This window comes from Oncorhynchus mykiss, chromosome 1 (genome assembly GCF_013265735.2).
Source record: "Oncorhynchus mykiss isolate Arlee chromosome 1, USDA_OmykA_1.1, whole genome shotgun sequence".
Classification (NCBI taxonomy): domain Eukaryota; kingdom Metazoa; phylum Chordata; class Actinopteri; order Salmoniformes; family Salmonidae; genus Oncorhynchus; species Oncorhynchus mykiss.
The window spans coordinates 30,771,215-30,791,400 of record NC_048565.1 but is presented as its reverse complement, the minus strand read 5'-3'; the positions used below and the strand labels follow the sequence as shown (position 1 = coordinate 30,791,400).

The 20,186-nt window shown below is 42.1% G+C and overlaps 1 protein-coding gene across 2 annotated transcripts in view; it reads left to right on the top strand.

The window, feature by feature from the left end:
* The window catches only part of LOC110520931 (nuclear receptor ROR-alpha A), a 267,888-nt gene that overhangs the window by 190,325 nt on the left and 57,377 nt on the right, over positions 1-20,186 (top strand). The window contains exon 1 of one of the 2 annotated variants that reach the window (XM_021598368.2): positions 16,593-16,750. The exons of the other annotated variant lie outside the window; for it this stretch is intronic. Coding sequence (XP_021454043.1) covers positions 16,720-16,750 — 31 coding nt within the window. The 5' untranslated portion in view covers positions 16,593-16,719. Of the gene's footprint in view, positions 1-16,592; positions 16,751-20,186 lie in introns of those variants that run through there. 2 annotated transcript variants of the gene reach the window in all.

The following is a 20,186-nucleotide window of genomic DNA, read 5'->3' as shown; positions in this document are numbered from 1 at the left end:
AGACAGCAAGGACATCAGGGTTTGCAGAGTGTGTTAAAGCAGTGTGTAAAACAGACTTAGGGAGGAGGCTTCTGATGTTGACATGCATGAAACCAAGGCTTTTCTGATCACAGAAGTTAACAAATGAGGGTGCCTGGGGACATGCAGGGCCTGGGTTTACCTCCACATCACCCGCGGAACAGAGGAGGAGTAGGATGAGGGTGCGGCTAAAGGCTATCAAAACTGGTCGCCTAGAGTGTTGGGGGCAAAGAATACAAGGAGCAGATTTCTGGGCGTGGTAGAATATATTCAGGGCATAATGCGCAGACAGGAGTATGGTGGGGTGCGGGTACAGCGGAGGTAAGCCCAGGCACTGGGTGATGATAAGAGAGGTTGTGTCTCTGGACATGCTGGTTGTAATGGGTGAGGTCACCGCATGTGTGGGAGGTGGGGCAAAGGAGGTATCAGAGGTATGAAGAGTGGAACTAGGGGGTCCATTGTAAACTAAAACAATGATAACTAACCTGAACAACAGTATACAAGGTATATTGACATTTGAGAGAGACATACAGCGAGGCATAAAGTAATCGCAGGTGTTGATTGGGAGAGCTAGCTAAAACAACAGGTGAGACAACAACAACAGCAGGTAAAATGGTGAAGACTAGGCCGAGAGGGTCGGATTAACTACACACAGAGCCTGAGTTCGCGGCTGGGGCCGACAGATAACAAATAAATAAACAGAATGGAGTACCGTGATTAATGAACAGTCCAGCAGGCATCAGCTATGTAGCCAAGTAATCGTAGTGTCCAGGGGGCAGCAGTAGATGAGACAGGGGAGCCGCCACTACGCTAGCGACACGGCTTTAAAGTTAGTAGCCCTGGGCTAGTAGGAGCGTCTGCTCCGACGGAGGCCGGATGAAGGCACAGCGGATGGAGTATTCGTCGGCAGACCAGTCGTGGTGGTGCGGCGGGGCGCCGTGTCGACAGAGAATCCAAGCCAGATGGCGAAAGAGGTATTGTGGAATTTAGTTTGCTAGCTGGGAGATGTGCCTGGCACACGGCTAATTGGTGCTAGCTTCGTGGCAGTGGCGTTAGCCACTATATCCAATCGGTAGTAGCGGTGATCCGGTGCCAAGGTCCAGAGTTTACAGCAAGGATCCGGTGGAGTTTTGGGCTCTAGCCGTGTATGAGTGGGGTTCGGGTGAACAGCTGAGTAGGCCGGGAGGTGGGCCTCAGGGATAGCTTCGGTACTGGGTGCCACGGTTAGTGAAAGCTAGCTGTGAGCTAGCTAGCTGCAAGCTGTGAGCTAGCTAGCTAGCTGCAAGCTAGCTGTGAAGATCAGAAGTAGTGGTCCAGGGATTATGGCAGGAATCCGGCGTTGTTGTGGAGAGACTGTCCGATATTGGTAGACTAGCGAGTATTATCCAGGCTAAAAACAGGGCTGGTATCTGTGCAGAAGGTAAAATCCCCTAGCAGTGGCTAACAATGACTAAATAGCTAATTAGCTGGTTAGCTTCTGGAGATTCTTGAATGTGTTCTAAAATTGAAAATAATAGCGATTCTGTATCACATTGGGTGAGGCAGGTTACCGGAAGGTATAATCGAATAAAAAATTCGGACAAGAGATTGAAAATAAATTGAAATATATATACAAAAAATATGAAAAATACAAAAGTACACGAGAGGACAAAACAAACACGTCTTCACTGCTACGCCATCTTGGAGTGATGTATTAGGTAGTGCATACAGCCCAGTACACACTACAGACATTTTTTTTATTCATATTATTTAGGGTTAAGTGCCTTGCAACTATGTGAAACATCTGTTGATGTTTCATATAGTTGGCTCTGGGATTCAAACCAATGACCTTTTGGTTGCTGGCACAACACTCTTAACCGCTAGGCTACCTCCCTATGTGAAACATCTACTTAACTTGTTATTATGACACAACAGATCTCATTATTCCTCTGTTGAGAGGGGTTATTTATTGCTACTCTGAGCTTAAATATTTGTGATTATCGAACATGAGATTGATAGTCCTTAATACTGCTGTACAGTGCCAATTTGGTTGAATAATATGTCCCAGAGGCTATCTAATTTTGCTTGGCAACAGGCATACTGCTGTGGAATATCCTGGGGCAGAGTGTAGCTCAATATTCCCTGCTCAGTGTTTGTTTGAAGGTGTTTCATCACATCGTTGCCTTGATTCAGCTCTGCAGGGATTTGTTAGTTGCACTCATGTGGGAAGTGCATCCAGTACCTACGTACATTATTTAGCTGGGGCAGAGTCTCAGTGCTACACAGTGAGATACTACTAGTCACTAGTGACAGACACAACACTCGTACACTGCTGCATCACATATACAGTAGCAGTACTCAGAGGAAAATACAAACAGAAAACTATTACATTAATTCATAGTATTTATAGTGTACTATAAATGCAGATACGTTTACAACTGTAATCTTTTTTTGTTCATTCAGATAATACACACACATTAACTGCATCCTTATTATGTTATAAAATAAATTTGAGAATTACATATTTTGTTATGATTGATTTAAATTGGCTGTACTTCCGGGGCGTCGAATGCCCCAACCAAGAGAAGCCTGTTCTGCTGCTGAACACTCTCAATATGGAGCTCAAGCTTGCATTTTGTTTCTCCCTGAACAACACTGAACACTCACCATCTTTTATTTTTCTTTATAATAGATCATCATTCATCTTAGTCTATTTGTTTGCTCCGTGAAAAGAATAAGACATTTTTTTGGACACTTTGGTTTAATCCATAATAGACAGCCATTTTTTTGTGAAATAGGTCAGTATAATCACCACAGTGAGGGATGGACAGCCACTGGTAAAAGGAAATCAATAGAGCTATCTATTTGTCGTAAACCAGGCCAGCATGATTTTTCTCAATTTTTCCTCTCCACTGTACGTTTTTTTCTCTCCCACACAATATGAGTTTTCAGTAAAAGCATTATGTCTGCTATTTTATAAAATTACAAATGTCCTTTGTAAAATGCACTTTCTTTGCATACGTTTGTCAGAATGGAGTGGGTTCTTTATCACCTCCTGGGGCTACAGTGTGTGTGAAAGGAAGAGTGACGTGGGGAGCTGGGAGGGGGGGGGAGGGTTGCCGCAGCGTTTTGTGGTGCTAGAGGGCTGTCTTTGTAGGGCTGGGAGGCTGTCTTTGTGGGCCCTTAATCTGGTTCTTCTCTAGTGCTGTGTCTTTGTGAGTGCCTGAGCCAGAGCGAAGAGAGGAGAAGAGAAGAGAGGCCTCACCCTGTCTCTTTATGTCTCACCCCAACCTGAAAGGCCCTGTCTTGAAGTGTTGTCAGACCAGAAAACAAGAGTAAGTGACATGTGACAAGGACACAATGCTCGGACGGGCCGGCTAAAATTACTGGCCCCATCTGCTGTGAGCGATTTCTCTTCTGCAGGCTGCCTGCCACCCCAGGTGAGGGGCTGAGGGGTTGCTGAGATGGCATGGTTAGGTAGTGTAGGCAGGTTGGCATGACTGGCAAAGCAGGGTAAAGCAGACCGTCACACACGCACCATGCCACAGAGTGAGTAGGGCCGGCCTTGCAGCGCAGGTTATCTGTCACTCGTCAGGTTTCCTGTGCCTCATCACTTTCCCAGGGTGCGTGTACATCGTCCAGCCAATGCAGGACAAGAGTGTCAGCATGTAATAAAAGCTTTGATTCATGGAGGGTGACAGAAGAGGAAGTCATAGAGCTCCTCCGGATATGATCCTGAGTGATGCTGACGGGGAAGCTTTAAGATGGGTGCCATAATTAAATGTCCTTGTGCCATCATTAACTTCCTCTGGAGAAGAGAAGAGGTAGGCCATACCCAGGCAGGCTCTCTCATCCTCCTCTCCTACACACAGACCACACTCAGGCTAACATTTTTTTACATTTTCTTGCCTCCATTCTCTATGAAATTTGTGGAACACCCAGAAAGAATTATAGTAATTGTAGTGCTCAGTTGACAACATCCACGGTGGAGATCTTATTTCTATGATCAAAAGTATTTTATTATGAGATTTGCAATTATAATAACTATGGAAATGCAGATGAAATTATATCATGTTTGAATAATGTGGCCCATAATTAACATATATTATTTAATTCCTGAATTATTCAGATGTAATATTGTTGAATAAACTATGCAGACTAAGCTGTTCATTGTCATAGTTGTGTTTAATTGTGATTGTTTCTTTAGCAGAATAAGACAAAAAAATCTAACTGCACAGAAGTAATGTGAATTTGAGGAGGCAAAGTTAATTGTATTTATTTTAGGGATAGAACTGCTGGTTGGTAGAATTTTTTTAATCAAATAGACAGGGGTGTCAAACATACTGCCCAGATACTGCGAAGGGGTTTGAGTTTTTTTGGGGGGTGGAAATGACATAAACCAAATCATAACTGTAGAAATTATAATAAACATACATGTATTCCATTTCTTGACTGTGTCCAGCTCGCAAATAATCACCTACATGAAAGCTAGACAGTCAGAGAGCATACACAAATTCCAAAAACGGATAGAGGACCATTTTTTACACATTTTGACAGCTAGGAAATATAACCAATTTTCAGTGCGGCCCTCCGGACCTCATTGAAGACCAAATGCACCACTCTGACAAAAATGTGTTTGACACCCCTGGACTAGAGCATATGCAATAGCAAGCTGAAAAATAGAGCACACTTTATTCAGTGAAGACACAGAGATACATAAAGGCACCACTACTATTGAAAAAAATACAGTGAAGCTGTTGGTGATCTATTCATTGTAGTTGATCACATGTGAACATTGTATTAGATTACTTTCATTAGAGATCTGGGGCCGGAAAAAAATACAGTGAAGCTGTTGGTGATCTATTCATTGTAGTTGATCACATGTGAACATTGTATTAGATTACTTTCATTAGAGATCTGGGGCCGGATCCACAAAAGTTCTTCGTAACTGCCATTTTTTCTTTAACAATTGAAGAAAGTTAAGCAAAGTTGCTATTCCTCAATAAAGTTATTGGAAATGTGTTCTTAAGGTTTTTCCTAAGAAAAAAGTTTAGAAGAAATGGGATTCTTGAAAATAATGCTTTAAAATTTTTCCTGGGAAATGTACTTAGTTTTAGGACAGTTAAACCCTTGTCTTGAGACAAATGGATACTTTTGGAACCATTAACGTTTTCTTGCGGCACAGACACAGTTGGCTACCGGGTATTTAAATACAGCAAGAAAACAAATTAAACACGCATTATCAAGCTAGCTAGTAATTAACAATATATTACAATATTCTAGAAGTGTTAAATAGCTAGCGCTATCTCATCAATTTGCAAAGAAGAACTTGGCTAAGTTAGCTAACGTTAACATCGTTAGCTATTTTGGCTATAATGTCTTTACTAGCTAACGTAGCTAACTAACTTACCGGTCGCGCAGTCCCTCTACCACCATCTCTATGATGGACGACATCCATTTTTGATTTGGATATAGCTAGTCTGATGGCTATAATGTGTAAATTATAACGTAATAACCAAATCCAATCATCCTTGTCACATAGGCTATTTATTGGTTTCAAGCACGTCACTAATGTCAGTGCCACATAAGAAGATATTTACGAAGATCCTAAGAAAACTACGAATTTCTAAGAACATTTTGAGGAATTAAATTACGAACTATCTCATGAACTTCCTATTTTTTTCCTTAAGAAACTTCTTACGTTTTTTCGTAAGTAATGTTTTGTGAATCCGGCCCCTGGTGCTGTTCTGTTATTAATGTTTCTGGACAGAAGAATGTGGTTAACCCATTGTGATGTTAGCTGTGATCATTAAGATTCCATAGATAACAAGCATGCAAATTTCAACGCCTTAGCATTATAGGATCCCAGACATCAAAGGAAGGTTCTCATTCTACTGTGTCTGCGGCAGAGAGGTGAAAAAATGAAAACTGTGTGAGAGAGAGGGAGTCAGTAAAAATGGCTAGCTGAGAAATGCTTGCTGTATAACCTACCTGGTCATATGTCATGTTATGATGCTTGATAATGGGTCGATGACTCCTCCTGCATAGTTAGCTTCCTGCTAAATTGGTGTCCTCTCTCTGATTAAGTGGTAGTCTCCTTAACGATGCCGTGGCTGACTGCAGGTTGGCTCACTTTAAAGATCAACTTCATTTCTCACCCCCGGTCATTAAAGTGCGAGCCTGAGTAATTCAAATCAACTTACTGGTGATTTTTCTCTCTGAGACTAAAGACAATGTTTCCTTCTTTGTTTTAGGATCCAACTTTCCCTTTGTTTTCTTCTCCTTTGTTTTTGCAATTTATGTAACAGGATAAAATATTGAATTACATTCAAAGAAAAGGAAACAGAAATATAAAACAAATCAATTGCGGTAAAATATTGTCACATTTTGCAGTTATTTTCCTTGGATTCCAAGTGTGAAGTGTATACAGCAAAGATCTGGTCGATGTAGATTTCTCCCTCAGTTAGAATTGTATCATTAAGTGTTTGCCATTATGTCTAAGTGAACAGTTGTACTGTAAGAGAGAGGGAAATACGCTGTTACCCAGTATTGTGCTGGATTACAGAATCAAGGTCGACTCAGAAGACACAGAGCAGCATTATCCCTTAATCCTGTGTTGTGGTTTCAAATAGCCTTTTTCACCTAATCTTCACTAGTAAAATGACAAACATGAATACGGAGGTAGGTGTTTAAACTTGCATTACCTGCAGTGTTCAGGTCAAAGGCTTATACTGACTTAAAGTGGCTCTATATTATATGAAAGAACAGATGATCATGTGCTTGGTGCTCATAACATTTTGTTACGCTGGTATTACAGAAGACTACCCAGCCTTCTGATGAAACTCCCTCAGGCTTGTGTTGGTTTAGAGGTGAAAATCTGGAATCTTCTCTTAGAAAATCTCACTCATGTCTTCTTTGAGGCAGACTCATTCCTTTATGCTACGTTGGACATTGACCAAGTTTCACTCATTCTATGATACATATTAAGAACTTATTTTGGATTTTGTGGATGTACAGTATTAATAAAACATCTCCTATATGAGATATTGCTCATTTCAGTGGTTTGTCCTTGTATGTATTTTTTTATTTATATTCAACCCTTATTTTACCAGGTAAGTTGACTGAGAACACATTCCCATTTGCAGCAACGACCTGGGGAATAGTTACAGGGGAATTAATGAGCCAACTGTAAGCTGGGGATGATTAGGTGACCATGATGGTATGATGGCCAGATTGAGAATTTAGGCAGGACACCAGGGTTAACACCCCTACTCTTACAGTAAGTGACATGGGGTCTTTAGTGACCACAGAGTCAGGACACCTGTTTAACTTCCCATCCGAAAGACAGCACCATGCACAAGGCAATGTCCCCAATCACTGCCCTGGGGCATTGGGATATTATTATTATTATAATATTTTTTTTGTCCAGAGGAAAAGGTGCCTCCTTCTGGCCCTCCAACACCATCTGGTATCCCATCCAGGGACTGACCAGGACCAACCCTGTTTAGAGGCAAGCTAGCAGTGGGATGCAGGCTGGTATGCTGCTGGTATGTACAGCATGAGATTTTCATACAGTACAGTCTGTCTCACCCTGCTCTGGGCTGGTGGAGCCCGAGGAAACTTAAAGGTGCTGTGAAAGACTAAAAGTGGGCCAGGCGCTGATGCCTCCTGTTGACCTACCTTGTTCGTGGGGTCCAGGTACAGAGTAGTGACAGGCCTCCTCCTCTGTGGACCACATTACTAATGTGTGAGGGTGCAGGAGGAGCACACCGTGTGATGAATCACTCCGCCACACCCATGGCATCCTCATATGTCAAGAGTAAAAGTGTTCATAGCTTGCTGGCTAAAAGTGCTCCCTCCGTCCGCCATGGAGAAACTCCAGCAAGGCACAACGGAAGGGGGAAGGCTAAGTGCTGTTTGCCTCCATAGCCTGAAGATCTCCCTCCATCTTAAAGAAAAATCTAGTCCTTCTAGTGGGTCACTGGATTTATAGAGTGCTGTAAACTTTCAAAAAATAACTTTCATGCTTGAGCAGAGTTATTTTTAACAAATGAGTGTAATATATACAGTGTGATCTGGACTGCCTCTTCTCAGTTACAGACAGAACATTAAACACTGTTAGTTTAAGCCTAAAACATTTTTCTTCTGAGGTTTTCTGTGCAGAGGATATTCACTGTTGTGTATCCAGAGAGAAGGGCTCTGTGAATTAAGACAGAAAATCAATAGTGCACTTTCTAATTTAAAAGCAATGATACACATTTAGTTTCACAAAGGAGCTCATTGAATTTTTTTTCCAAACAGAAATATATATTAAACCTGTGTACATCCTTGTTTGTTGCGCTTTGTTTTTTTCTCCCCTCAAGCGAGAAGGTTAACTATTTTAGTTTACATGCATGCCTCCCCCAGAGTTGATGTTGCTCTATAGTGGTGATGTGGGAGTGTGTAAGTTTGACGCTAGGTAATATATCACAAGCTCCAGGGGGTCTCCCTGGTATGCTCCTCAATAATGAAGTTCATTCGTTAACCTCCCCCTCAAAGGCTAAGTTTTTCAACAGCCACTGCTACTCATACTAGAGTCACCCACATAATCATGCTTTTTTCTCAGTCGGCTCCTCTACAGCACATGAAGAATAAGCAGGTCCATTACCAATCCCTTAATGCCTGGTTCTGGGCATAATTATCACAGGGAAAATGACCTGCTCTATTTGGTTTGCCGTGGAGGGGGTGCAGAGGGATGCAGCGCCCCTAATCACCTACCCCTCTCTGTCCTGTTGGAGATGGAGAGGCTGGTTTTGGGGAGTCTTGCCAGTTCATTAGAATTCACAGGGTTCCACCTCCCCGCCTAGCCAGACTAAGCCTCTTGCACAGGCTGGGATGCCTCCTATAATCTCTCTCCCTCTCTCTCAAGCCTCATATGGCTTCCCCTCTATCCCCACAGACAGCTCTGCGCTAAAGACAGTCAGTACACATAGTTCAAATGTTATGTCCATTGATTTATTGGAGATGTATTTCCAAAACAATTGTCAGTGCTATCAAACATGCCTGCTTAGTTCTACGAAGGATTTCTGTCTGTTTTTCATGATCTCTATAAATATAGCCTAATGTGAATGTGCATTGAGCAGAGTTTGCATTCATTTGAAGCTCAACCAATTACATGAGTTCACTAGTACACTCCATTTTTTTGTATTCTAACGGCAACCTCTTTGTAATCCGTAATCAAATACTTTTCACTGTAAAAATGTATTGTCTTGACCCATTTTGATCAAATGAGGAGCCAATTCTATTGTTTCTTGTAAACACATTTATTGCCTCTTTGTCATAATTTTCTTATTGCAAAATAAGAAAAGCCCAAAGATAAAGGAATCGCCCTGTCATTCCAGTCTATTAAACCTAATGGAGCGATGACAACATCAACAACGTCAAACCACTACACACTAGCTGCTGGGGGGGCATCTGATGTTTTCAATTAGAGAAGTGTGTTTCTTATCAAATTGTTTACTACCAAATGTCTCTGTATTCCTTAATACCTGGAAGGGTCCTAATTTAATTTGGAGCTGACATGAACTACCCTGCACAACGTTATCTGTAGCTTGGGTAAGTGCATGTTAAAGGACCAAGGCAGCCATTTTTTAGCTCAATATAAAATCATTTCTGGGTAACAACTACCTAACTGTGATTGTTTAAAATTTAAATGGTAAAAAATAAACTAAAATTGCTTCTTAGCAAAGAGCAAATTCTCAAGCAAGAATTATGCTACTGTAGAACTGTCTGCGAGCATTGAGGTGAAAACTGAAAACTGGCTGTTATTGGCAGAGAGGTGTGGAACTCTCTTTCTTATTTGTCTTTTAACTAACTTACCACCTGGGGATGTCACCAGGCAGGACAAAACTCCATCCCACCAAAACAGACTGACATTTCAGACGTTCTTTTCAAACAGCTCTTACACTAAAAGGACATTTACATTAAATGTTAAATGGAACATTTCAAAGTAATATTCCAAGCTCATAGTGTGGAAAAATATACACTGAGTGTACAAAACATAGAGGACACCTTCCTAATATTGAGTTGCACCCCCCTTTTTGCCCTCAGAACAACCTCAATTTGTTGGGACATGGACTCTACAAGGGCGTCGAAAGCGTTCCACAGGGATGCTGACCGATGTTGACTCCAATGCTTCCCACAGTTGTGTCAAGTTGGCTGGACATCCTTTGGGTGGTGGACCATTCTTTATACAGACAGGAAACTCTTGAGCGTGAAAAACCCAGCAACATTAGAGTTCTTGACACACTCAAACCGGTAGGAGTTCAGGTGGGCCTTTGTACTTTGAAAATGAGTGGTGCTCAATATTAATGACAAAAATCATGAGAATGGCTTACCAAGAAAAGCTTCCAAAATGACTACTTTGAGGTAAAAAGGAGTTGGAGCACTCGACAATATAAGGCAGAGATGTATTTATTTTTGCTTACTTTAATCCCTTGTACAGGGTGCGAACAGGTGACTGACGTTGACACTCAAACCAGTGTGCCTGGCACCTACTACCATACCCCGTGCAAAGGAAAATTAATATTTTGTCTTGCCCATTCACCATCTGAATGGCACACATACACAATCCAAGTCTCAATTATCTCAAAGCTTAAAAATCTTTATTTAACATGTCTTCCGCTTCATCTATATTGATTGAAGTGGATTTAACAAGTGACATCAATAAGGGATCATAGCTTTCAACTGGATTCACCTGGTCATTGTGTCATGGAAAGGTGTTCCTAATGTTTTGTACACTCAGTGTGTAAAACACAGGAAAATCACATTTTTGGCTGTGCTGGCCATTTTAATATATATCTTGGTCTTTTGATATTTTCATTGTTTATATCCATTATGACGCACATCTTTTCAAGTCTACTGAACCCTCTTCTGTGGCATATGTCACAACTCTTCTCTTCTCATCCTTATTTAACACGCAGTGTAAACGCTTTGATGTCATTGACTTGTAAATATTAGAATGTATGATTGCTCTATCCAAGATTGGATGAGCTTGGACACAAAACAACGTTTTCTAGCTCTACTCTGTAAATGATGTTGGTTGTAGACCTAGTAGCAAAGGTTGGAGTCATGTTTTATTCAACCACATTATAGTAAATAGACTGTCGTGACTTTTATTGACTTTGTGTAATCAGTTATTATGTCACTGATAGCTGTGGCATAGACGTAACCTAATGCACCTCCTCCTGTAGTTGTAGTAATGGTGGACCGGCTCATATATGTCTTTTTACTGAGGCTTTTGTCTTTCGTCTGTGTGGCCTTACTGCTCTATAAATATGTATGGGTTTGTGAGCTGGGCTGAGGCTGATGCTGGGCTGGCGTGGGGCTCCACATATGGAGAGCAGTCACTAATGGAGAGGCCACTGATCACACTGTCACTGTCACAACCCCCACTACCACCCACCACTCTCCACTACAGATGCCTCTCTGCCTGCCTCACTATACCGCACTGCACTCCTCTGCAGGCATGACAGCATACATGTATGTTTCTAAGCTCTCCACGCTCACATTTAAACCTCTTTAAATGCTCTGCTCCCCACCCCACCGAATGAAACCTCTTTTATTTTCCCTGAAATAGATATTCCCTTTGTTGTCAGTGTGATTTATTGAAGTCTTCCCCACAAGTGGAAGCCCCAGGAAATTGCCTGGAATGGCTCTAAATTGGTTTATGATTGTCTCGTATGGGTTGGTGCTGTTATGGTTTGATATTATGGCCTCCACTCCTTGGCGTTTATATTAAATCGACCTGTATTGTTTTCATTGGGTGTCTGTTAGACGTTGTTAATTCTACTTCAGCTGGGGGCTGGCAATACACACACACACATCGTCCATGTCACTGTACGGATTATTTGTTGTTGTATCTATCACTGATATGTGTCTTTTTCCTGGGATACAGAGGAGGGTGAGTGCTGAGTCCCCATGCACTCTATGATCTGTGGTCTGGAGAGCTGTGGCAGTGGTATGGTACCGTAGGAGTTAATGTGGATCAGCTGCGTCCCAAGCCAGCCCAGCCCAGCCAGTGAGGGAAGGCGTGGGGTGCGGGATGTCTACTGACAGACTGCTAATGAGGCCATTATCGGCTCTGGTCCTCTCCTCTCCTCTGGGGCACCAGTAGAGGCTCCGCGTCTCCTCTCAATTGAATTCCATCCCACAGGGCTTGTTTACAATAAATACATTTGCTTGAATTAATCAGCGAGGAGCGCGAAACACTTGACTGGATCGGTGTTTATGCAGAGAGGCAGTGAGTATGGGCCCACTACAGCACCGGCACAGCCCAGCTCTGCTCAGCTCTTGACTGCTCCTAACTACAGCTAGAACTGGTTGTCTGTGGACACACTGACACTGGCTCTGCACACACATCAGGGAGCCATTGATATTCCTTACCTCTCTGATTTTGGATAGGTTCAGTGAACACTTATGCAAGAAAGGATGGGTACCAGTCCATCTTGAGGTGGAACTGAATAGAGATCAAAGAGTTACATCACCTGGGATATTTGTTGATCAAAACCCAGGAGGATATCCAATGTCATAATGTGTGGAGGTGGTATAACACACACACAACAGACAATTTAAACCAATGACAGCAGAGTAACGTTGCACAGTTCACAGATTACAATCATATTATTGATCTTACATTATATCATCACATTCATAAAAATACATTTGTTTTGTGATTTAGTCAATGAGTTCAGCAACACCTCAGTATTGGCATACTGTTATTGTGAATGGGTTGTAGTCAGGGGAATGTTCCGTCATTGTGTAAGGCAGCAGTTGTGCTCAGAAACACCAGGTATTTCCTGATTGCAGCTGGTCCAGAATGCCTGTACTTCTCACTGTGCCCAGGATAAAGTAACTTTATCCAGAGGCGACCTTTATTGAGACCGATTATTACAGTATACAATCACAAACGATCATGTTTCTAAACTCAGCAAAAAAATAAACGTCCTCTCACTGTCAACTGCGTTTATTTTCAGCAAACTTAACGTGTCAATTTTTGTATGAACGTAACAAGATTCAACAACTGATACATAAACTGAAAAAGTTCCACAGACATGTGTCACGAGATACTAGTGGTGGGTGGAATCAGGCACAGAGAGCAGGGTTCAGTAGAGTGTCAATTTATTCAACACACAGGGCGCATACAATTGACCAGCCCAAAACACAGGACCAAAATAGTCCGGAGAATACATACACGAAAAACCACCATACAACAGAGTAACAAAAACAATCCCGCACAAAACAAGGGCGGGACAACCTACTACATATAAGGACGCTAATTAAACTAAAATACACACAGGTGAAACTAATAAGACAAAACCAACAGACAAACGAAAAAGGGATCGGTAGTGGCTAGTAGGACGGTGACGACGACCGCCGAGCACCGCCCGAACAGGCAGGGGAGCCAACTTCGGCAGAAGTCGTGACAACATGTGACTAACAGAAATTGGATAATTTGTCCCTGAACCAAGGGGGGTCAAAATCAAAAGTAACACTCAGTATCTGGTGTGGCCACCAGCTACATTAAGTACTGCAGTGCATCTCCTCCTCATGGACTGCACCAGATTTGCCAATTCTTGCTGTGAGATGTTACCCTACTCTTCCACCAAGGCACCTGCAAGTTCCCGGACATTTCTGGGGGGAATGGCCCTAGCCCTCACCCTCCGATCCAACAGGTCCCAGAGTCAGTAGAAAGGCCTCTTTAGTGTCATAAGTTTTCATAACTGTGTCCTTAATTGCCTAACATCTGTAAGCTGTTAGTGTCTTAACGACCGTTCCACAGGTGCATGTTAAATAATTGTTTCTGGTTCATTGAACAAGCATGGGAAACAGTGTTTAAACCCTTTACATTGGAGATCTGTGATGTTATTTGTATTTTTACGAATTATCTTTGAAAGACGTGGTCCTGAAAAAGGGACGTATCTTTTTTTGCTGAGTTTATATGTCACTCTCAGGATGCATTGTGGCTTGTATGTCATGTCTGTCCTGATGCTTTCACACAATGTCCTCAACCAAGGTTTTACAAAACTCATACATATTCACATACAGTGAACATACACCCGCCACAGACACAATCCACACAAACAAACTCAAGCAGTTGCATGCGCTCGCCCCTCTATCCATTCCACTCTCTCTTTCACACACAGACACTGTAGTGTAGATGTTCCTTTCATTTAAGCTAAACTGTTGTTATCTGCAGTCATCTGAACAATTGGGAAGAGAGTGCAGAGCAGAGTGCAGAGCCGAGTGCAGCCAGGAGAGAGTGGGTGTGTGTGAGGTCACAGTGGTGCCCGGTCGCCCAGGGGCCAAAGCCATGCGGTTTTATAAACAAGGAACTCACAGCAACAGCAGTGAGATGGCCCATGGTTTAAGACTGACTGATACTGTAGCAAGTAGCAGCACATGGCTATGGCAACCACACCACATTCTTGTCTGTGCTGAAAGTGACAGTTTAACCTGGCCCTGCGTGGGCCAGCAGACTGTCTCATGTAGAGAGCTTGTGGTTAGAAACCCAGCATGAGAAACAAACACTAGGTTTCAGTGTGACAGAGGATTGAAATGTGTTTACCACCACATTGTTTTCACTCGTTTGTAACCATGACACGCTTCGTTTGAGGATATCTGCATCTGAATGATGTTTTATGCAGTGACAGTCCGGTTCTGACATTACATGAGATAATGTGTTAATTGTGCCTCTAATGGATCATGTAGAGGTTGTAATGAAACACGTTCATTTGCTAGATTTATGGCGTTTTGGGCAGGAGTTTAATTTGCATACTTGATGTATCATAGGTAGACGTATACACATGGTGGAATATGGTAGCCTGATGACATCCGCTGCTCTGTCGTTCGCTACATACTTTAGTCTGAGACTGTCATCATTGAAGTTGTTTGTGGTGACGAGGTGCACAAGGGGCATTGTACCAAACAAAGTCATCAGCGATTGTGCTGGCCAATCAGAGTATCAAAGCCAATTAAGAATTTTCAAACCTCTGCTTTACCCACGTGTGTTCTGGCTCAGGCCCATTCCATCGGTTTCTTAACCAATCGGACGGCCCCGAATATGTTTGTATTCGGTGAAGGGATTGGGGAGATCCAGACTCATTGCGGAGAAGAAACTAACGTCAGTGGGTGTGGTGTAGCGTTTGGCCAGATCAAGCGGTCTGCGTAGTCAGGCAAGTAAATATGGAACATTATGTTTGCCAAATCAATGTTTGATACTAATGTCAAAATCAACGTTGACTGGACATGTCAAAAATAGCAAATTAATTTGGTAAAACTGAATAATTCTAAACGTTTAACATGAAAATATGTCTGAAAGATACTGCCATGAAATAAATAATGCAATGAAATATTTTGCATTTCGAGAGCTTGGGACAAAAAGGTTTTATCAGCAAAAAATATTATTCTGAGATAATTGGCTTTACATTTGTGAACTCTCATTGGTTTGAATGGTGTCAGCAATTTTATTATTGTATTCTTTTGAACTTAACAACATGAATTGGGGTATTTAGAGTACTATATACAGTAGGTAGAGAACATTGAACAAAAATATAGACAGAACCTTATAGTCCCAAGCTTTTGATTTATCTTGAGAAGGGATGATATGAACACCAGCTTATTTATGGACATTCTAAATGAAACCCGGTTATTGGCCAGAGCCGGATTGCACTAAAACCAGAATATTGTATCAGAAAGTGCCAGCTGGTAAGGGGTCTGAACAGATTATCATATGAGGGAGGGAGGGAGGGAGGGATGGAGAGAGAGGAGTGAGGGAGAGAGCGAGGAGTGAGTGAGAGAGGGAGAGAGAACGAGAGGGAGGGTGGTAGAAAACGATACAGAAACTCCAGTCACTGTGGGGTGGAGGGGATCAGCCAAACCCTTTCGTCACTATCTCTCCTTCCTCACCTGCCAGAGCCTGTGTGTGTGAGCCTAGGGAGAGGGGGAGAGGAGGAGAGAGGTGTGTGAGTCCTGTGGAGAGGTCAGGGGAAGGGGCTGAACCTCCACTCGTTTGTCTGGGCTCTGGAATGCTCCACCGCTGCTCTGGAGGCAGACATCTGGAGGCAGACTGAGTAGTAATATCTATCTACACACTCAGAGAGGAGAGGAAGAGACTGCTTCTGCTATCACTGAGCCACGGGGAATTAGACAGCCTCTCTCTATATTCTCTCACTTTCTCTCTCTGTTTCTACATTATCTCCTTCCCTCATTCTCTTATTGAACCTATTCATCTACATCTTCCCCTTTCCCTCTATTCCAGTCTCTCTTTCTCCTTCTGTTTTCCTATTTTCTTTACATTATGAAAGCAGAGGAAAAGGGAATTGAAAAAATGTCTGGCAGAGCTACTGTTATGACTTTATCCTGGCACTAAAAGATAAGCAAGACAAGATAGTAAGAGTGTGCTGTGCCTATCGAGTCCTCAGACAAGCCTCAGTACTGCAATCAGTGGGAAAGGGGCCAGGTTCCCTGCCTGAGCTGTCAGCGCCCCCACTGGCTGCCTGCTGTGCCAATCAAAGGCAGGGGGCGGGGAGCAGGCAGACATTAGCGCTGATGTCACAGTCACATGGATTCTCGTGTGGTCATGCTCGGAGGCAGAGAGACAGAGCTGTGCTGGCCAGCTGCTGCTGAGACAGCAGTGGAGGGCTTTGAGCTGGTGATAGTGCTCTCTTATGGACTCGGAGCTTAATGATGTATTTTGTGATTTCAGCTATGAAAGGTAAGAGCAGAATGCATGCATGCTGTTTCCACGGTGCAATAGGCAGCCAGAGTAACACATAGGGAAGTGAAGCTTCTCTCTATTCACTGCCTGCCAACTCAATTTCAGCCGCTTGTAAGAAAAGAGTGTAAGAGAGTGGGAGGGAGAGAGAGAGAGAGGGAGAGAGAGAGGGAGGGAGAGAGAGAGAAAGCGAGGTAGAGAGTTACTGCCTCTGAATGTGTTTATTACCAGGGAATTAAGCTGTTGAAATATATATTTTCCTCCAGGAGCAGCTATTTTTTATTTCCTATTCTGGAAGGAAATTAAGTTTGAAATTCTAAACGGATGATAAGACATGTGTAATGGGATGTTTGGATGTTTCTCTAAAGTGAATGGGATTGTTACTCTCTGTGCTGGTGTGTGTGTGTTTAAGAAATAACAGCCAGTGTGCTCATACTGATCTCTGTTTGATGTGAAATACAGCCCTCAAGCTCTTGAAACAGTTTCAAGTTTTTGGGGGGTAGACATAGGGGAGTGGACGAGGTGAAAGGAGAGGAAGTCCTGGGGTGGCGAGGGAGGCAGGACGAGGGGGTTCAGGTGTTTCTGTCGCAGTTCCTTCTCCTTGGCTCTTAATCTGGTTGTTCTAGTCCAGAGGATGTGTCTGTCTGTTCGGAGGGTTGAATTGCGTGGTAGACTGGCAGTGTTGAATGTGGGTCTCAGACAAGGTGACAAGGCACTGGCTGGCCCCACTGGCAGACTGGGATTCTTTGAGTTGATACTGGTGTGTGCCTGTGAGTTGTGTTCCACTGACCTATTTGTTGGGTAGTAGGGTATACATGCATGGCCATGGGAGCAAGGCTGGGTTTTCCTCCCAGTCTCAGTGTCATGATCCTGCATGCATAATCCTAGTCATCCCCCTCCCCACCCCCTATCATACACACACACACACACACACACACACACACACACACACACACACACACACACACACACTCTTTCTTGCATTTACACACATGCATACCCCCCCCACCCCCACACACAGAAAATAGTCACATGAAGCACAGGCAGCTGTCACTGTGTATTAGATGGGAAGTTGCAGGAAAGGAAAACAGCAATTGGATCCTAACATTAGTAGTGCTTCTGATGCCTCTGTTCTTTGCCCTTCTGACTCACTGTCTGCATTGCTATGTCCTTACCACTCAGTGCATATCTAATACATACAGTGTGTGGAAACATATTTGTGCATTTTCCACCACGTTCTTATTTCATATTTATAGACATGAATACATTTAGATGATGTACAATACACTGAGACTTGAGAATTCTGAGAATATGATCTTGACCACTTCTGTACAGGGAGGGAGAATTGTGTGACAATTATTTGAATATGCACTTGATCACAATTTGTGAGAATCTTGTGATAAAGTGAGATTACATAGTTGACAGCGATGTGTGAGAATTGTGGGAAGTTATGGGAGAGTGACATGTGACCCTGAGGCAATTATGAAAAATCAGCACTCTGACCCAATGCCCTTTTTTATAGACTTTTATCTTGAGTATAGAAAATGCGGAAATGTGTATTTATTTATGGGTGTGACTGTCCAAAATCCAATCTATTTTTTTCCCTTTTCTGTTTTTAGATGCAACTTCTGTTATTATTCAAGACGTATTTATTACTGTATAAAGGCAGGTTGGCATTGAGTCAATATGTATGTATTACTTTATAAGGGCAGGTCTGTATTGAGTCAATATGTATTTATTACTTTATAAGGGCAGGTCTGTATTGAGTCAATATGTATTTATTACTTTATAAGGGCAGGTCTGTATTGAGTCAATATGTATTTATTACTTTTTAAGGGCAGGTCTGTATTGAGTCAATATGTATTTATTACTTTATAAGGGCAGGTCTGTATTGAGTCAATATGTATTTATTACTTTATAAGGGCAGGTCTGTATTGAGTCAATATGTATTTATTACTTTTTAAGGGCAGGTCTGTATTGAGTCAATATGTATTTATTACTTTTTAAGGGCAGGTCGGCATTGAGTCAATATGTATTTATTACTTTTTAAGGGCAGGTCTGTATTGAGTCAATATGTATGTATTACTTTATAAGGGCAGGCCTGTATTGAGTCAATATGTATTTATTACTTTTTAAGGGCAGGTCTGTATTGAGTCAATATGTATTTATTACTTTTTAAGGGCAGGTCTGTATTGAGTCAATATGTATTTATTACTTTTTAAGGGCAGGTCGGCATTGAGTCAATATGTATTTATTACTTTTTAAGGGCAGGTCTGTATTGAGTCAATATGTATTTATTACTTTTTAAGGGCAGGTCTGCATTGAGTCAATGTGTATTTATTACTTTTTAAGGGCAGGCCTGCATTGAGTCAATATGTTTTTATTACTTTATAAGGGCAGGTCGGCATTGAGTCAATGTGTATGTATTACTTCAAAACGGCAGGTCAAAAATGAATCCATACACCAATAGTGTCATTATTCAGTTCAATTTATCTCATCACAATACATAAATGAGCTGGAATAGATTTTTCGAGAATTTGAAGCCTTTCCAAACAGATAAGATAGAGGAGTTGTTTATTGACATTTGTTATACAAGAGATGAATGTTTTAAACGTCGCTACCTTCCAACAGAGATATGGTCATGGTCTCTCTCTCTCTCTCTCGCTTTCTCTCTCTCTCTTTCACTCTCTCTCTCTCTCTCTCTCTGTATCTCTCTCTCTCTCTCTCTCTCTGTCTCTCTCTCTCCAGACTCACAACGACACCACTGCCTCTCAAGTACCTAATTACCTGTAATGGAAACATCCCTCTCATTACCCCATGCAAATTAGCTAGCCTACTCAACACAATTAAGATGAAAATTCCAAATATTAATTACATAATTAAAGAAAGACGTTTGATGTACCAAAAGACAGAAAGAAATAAGTGTATTTCATCTACATTAAAATTAACCCTTCATCAAGAGCATTAATGTAGAGGGACGTAGCAGTGCTTTTTGAAACCACTCCAAACGGATCGTTCCAATACCAAGCTGTTGTGTTGCATACAGGCAGCGCATAACTATGTGATTTACCACAAGTGTCTACTAGATTGTAAATAATGTTCAGGGGATGGAGACAACATACAGCTAAATTCCATGTGATGGGTGGTTTAAGGGTACGTTAACAAGGCAGTAAATATTTGCTGTAGGTTTGGTGCTCTTTGTCTCTTCCTATCAGCAAGCGGGTGAAGTGCTCTTGACTAGCGCCTGCGTGCTGCAAGGCTTCCCACATCACAGCAGAGGTTAACAAGATTGGCTATTATCCAGTTAGGGACTGAGGACACTGAAAGCCAGGCAAATAAGAGTTACCAGGTAAGGATGTTTGTTACAAGATCCCGTTTTGTATTCATATCAGATCAACAAAAATGAACATAATTTCGTCTTAAAATCAAATCCTAA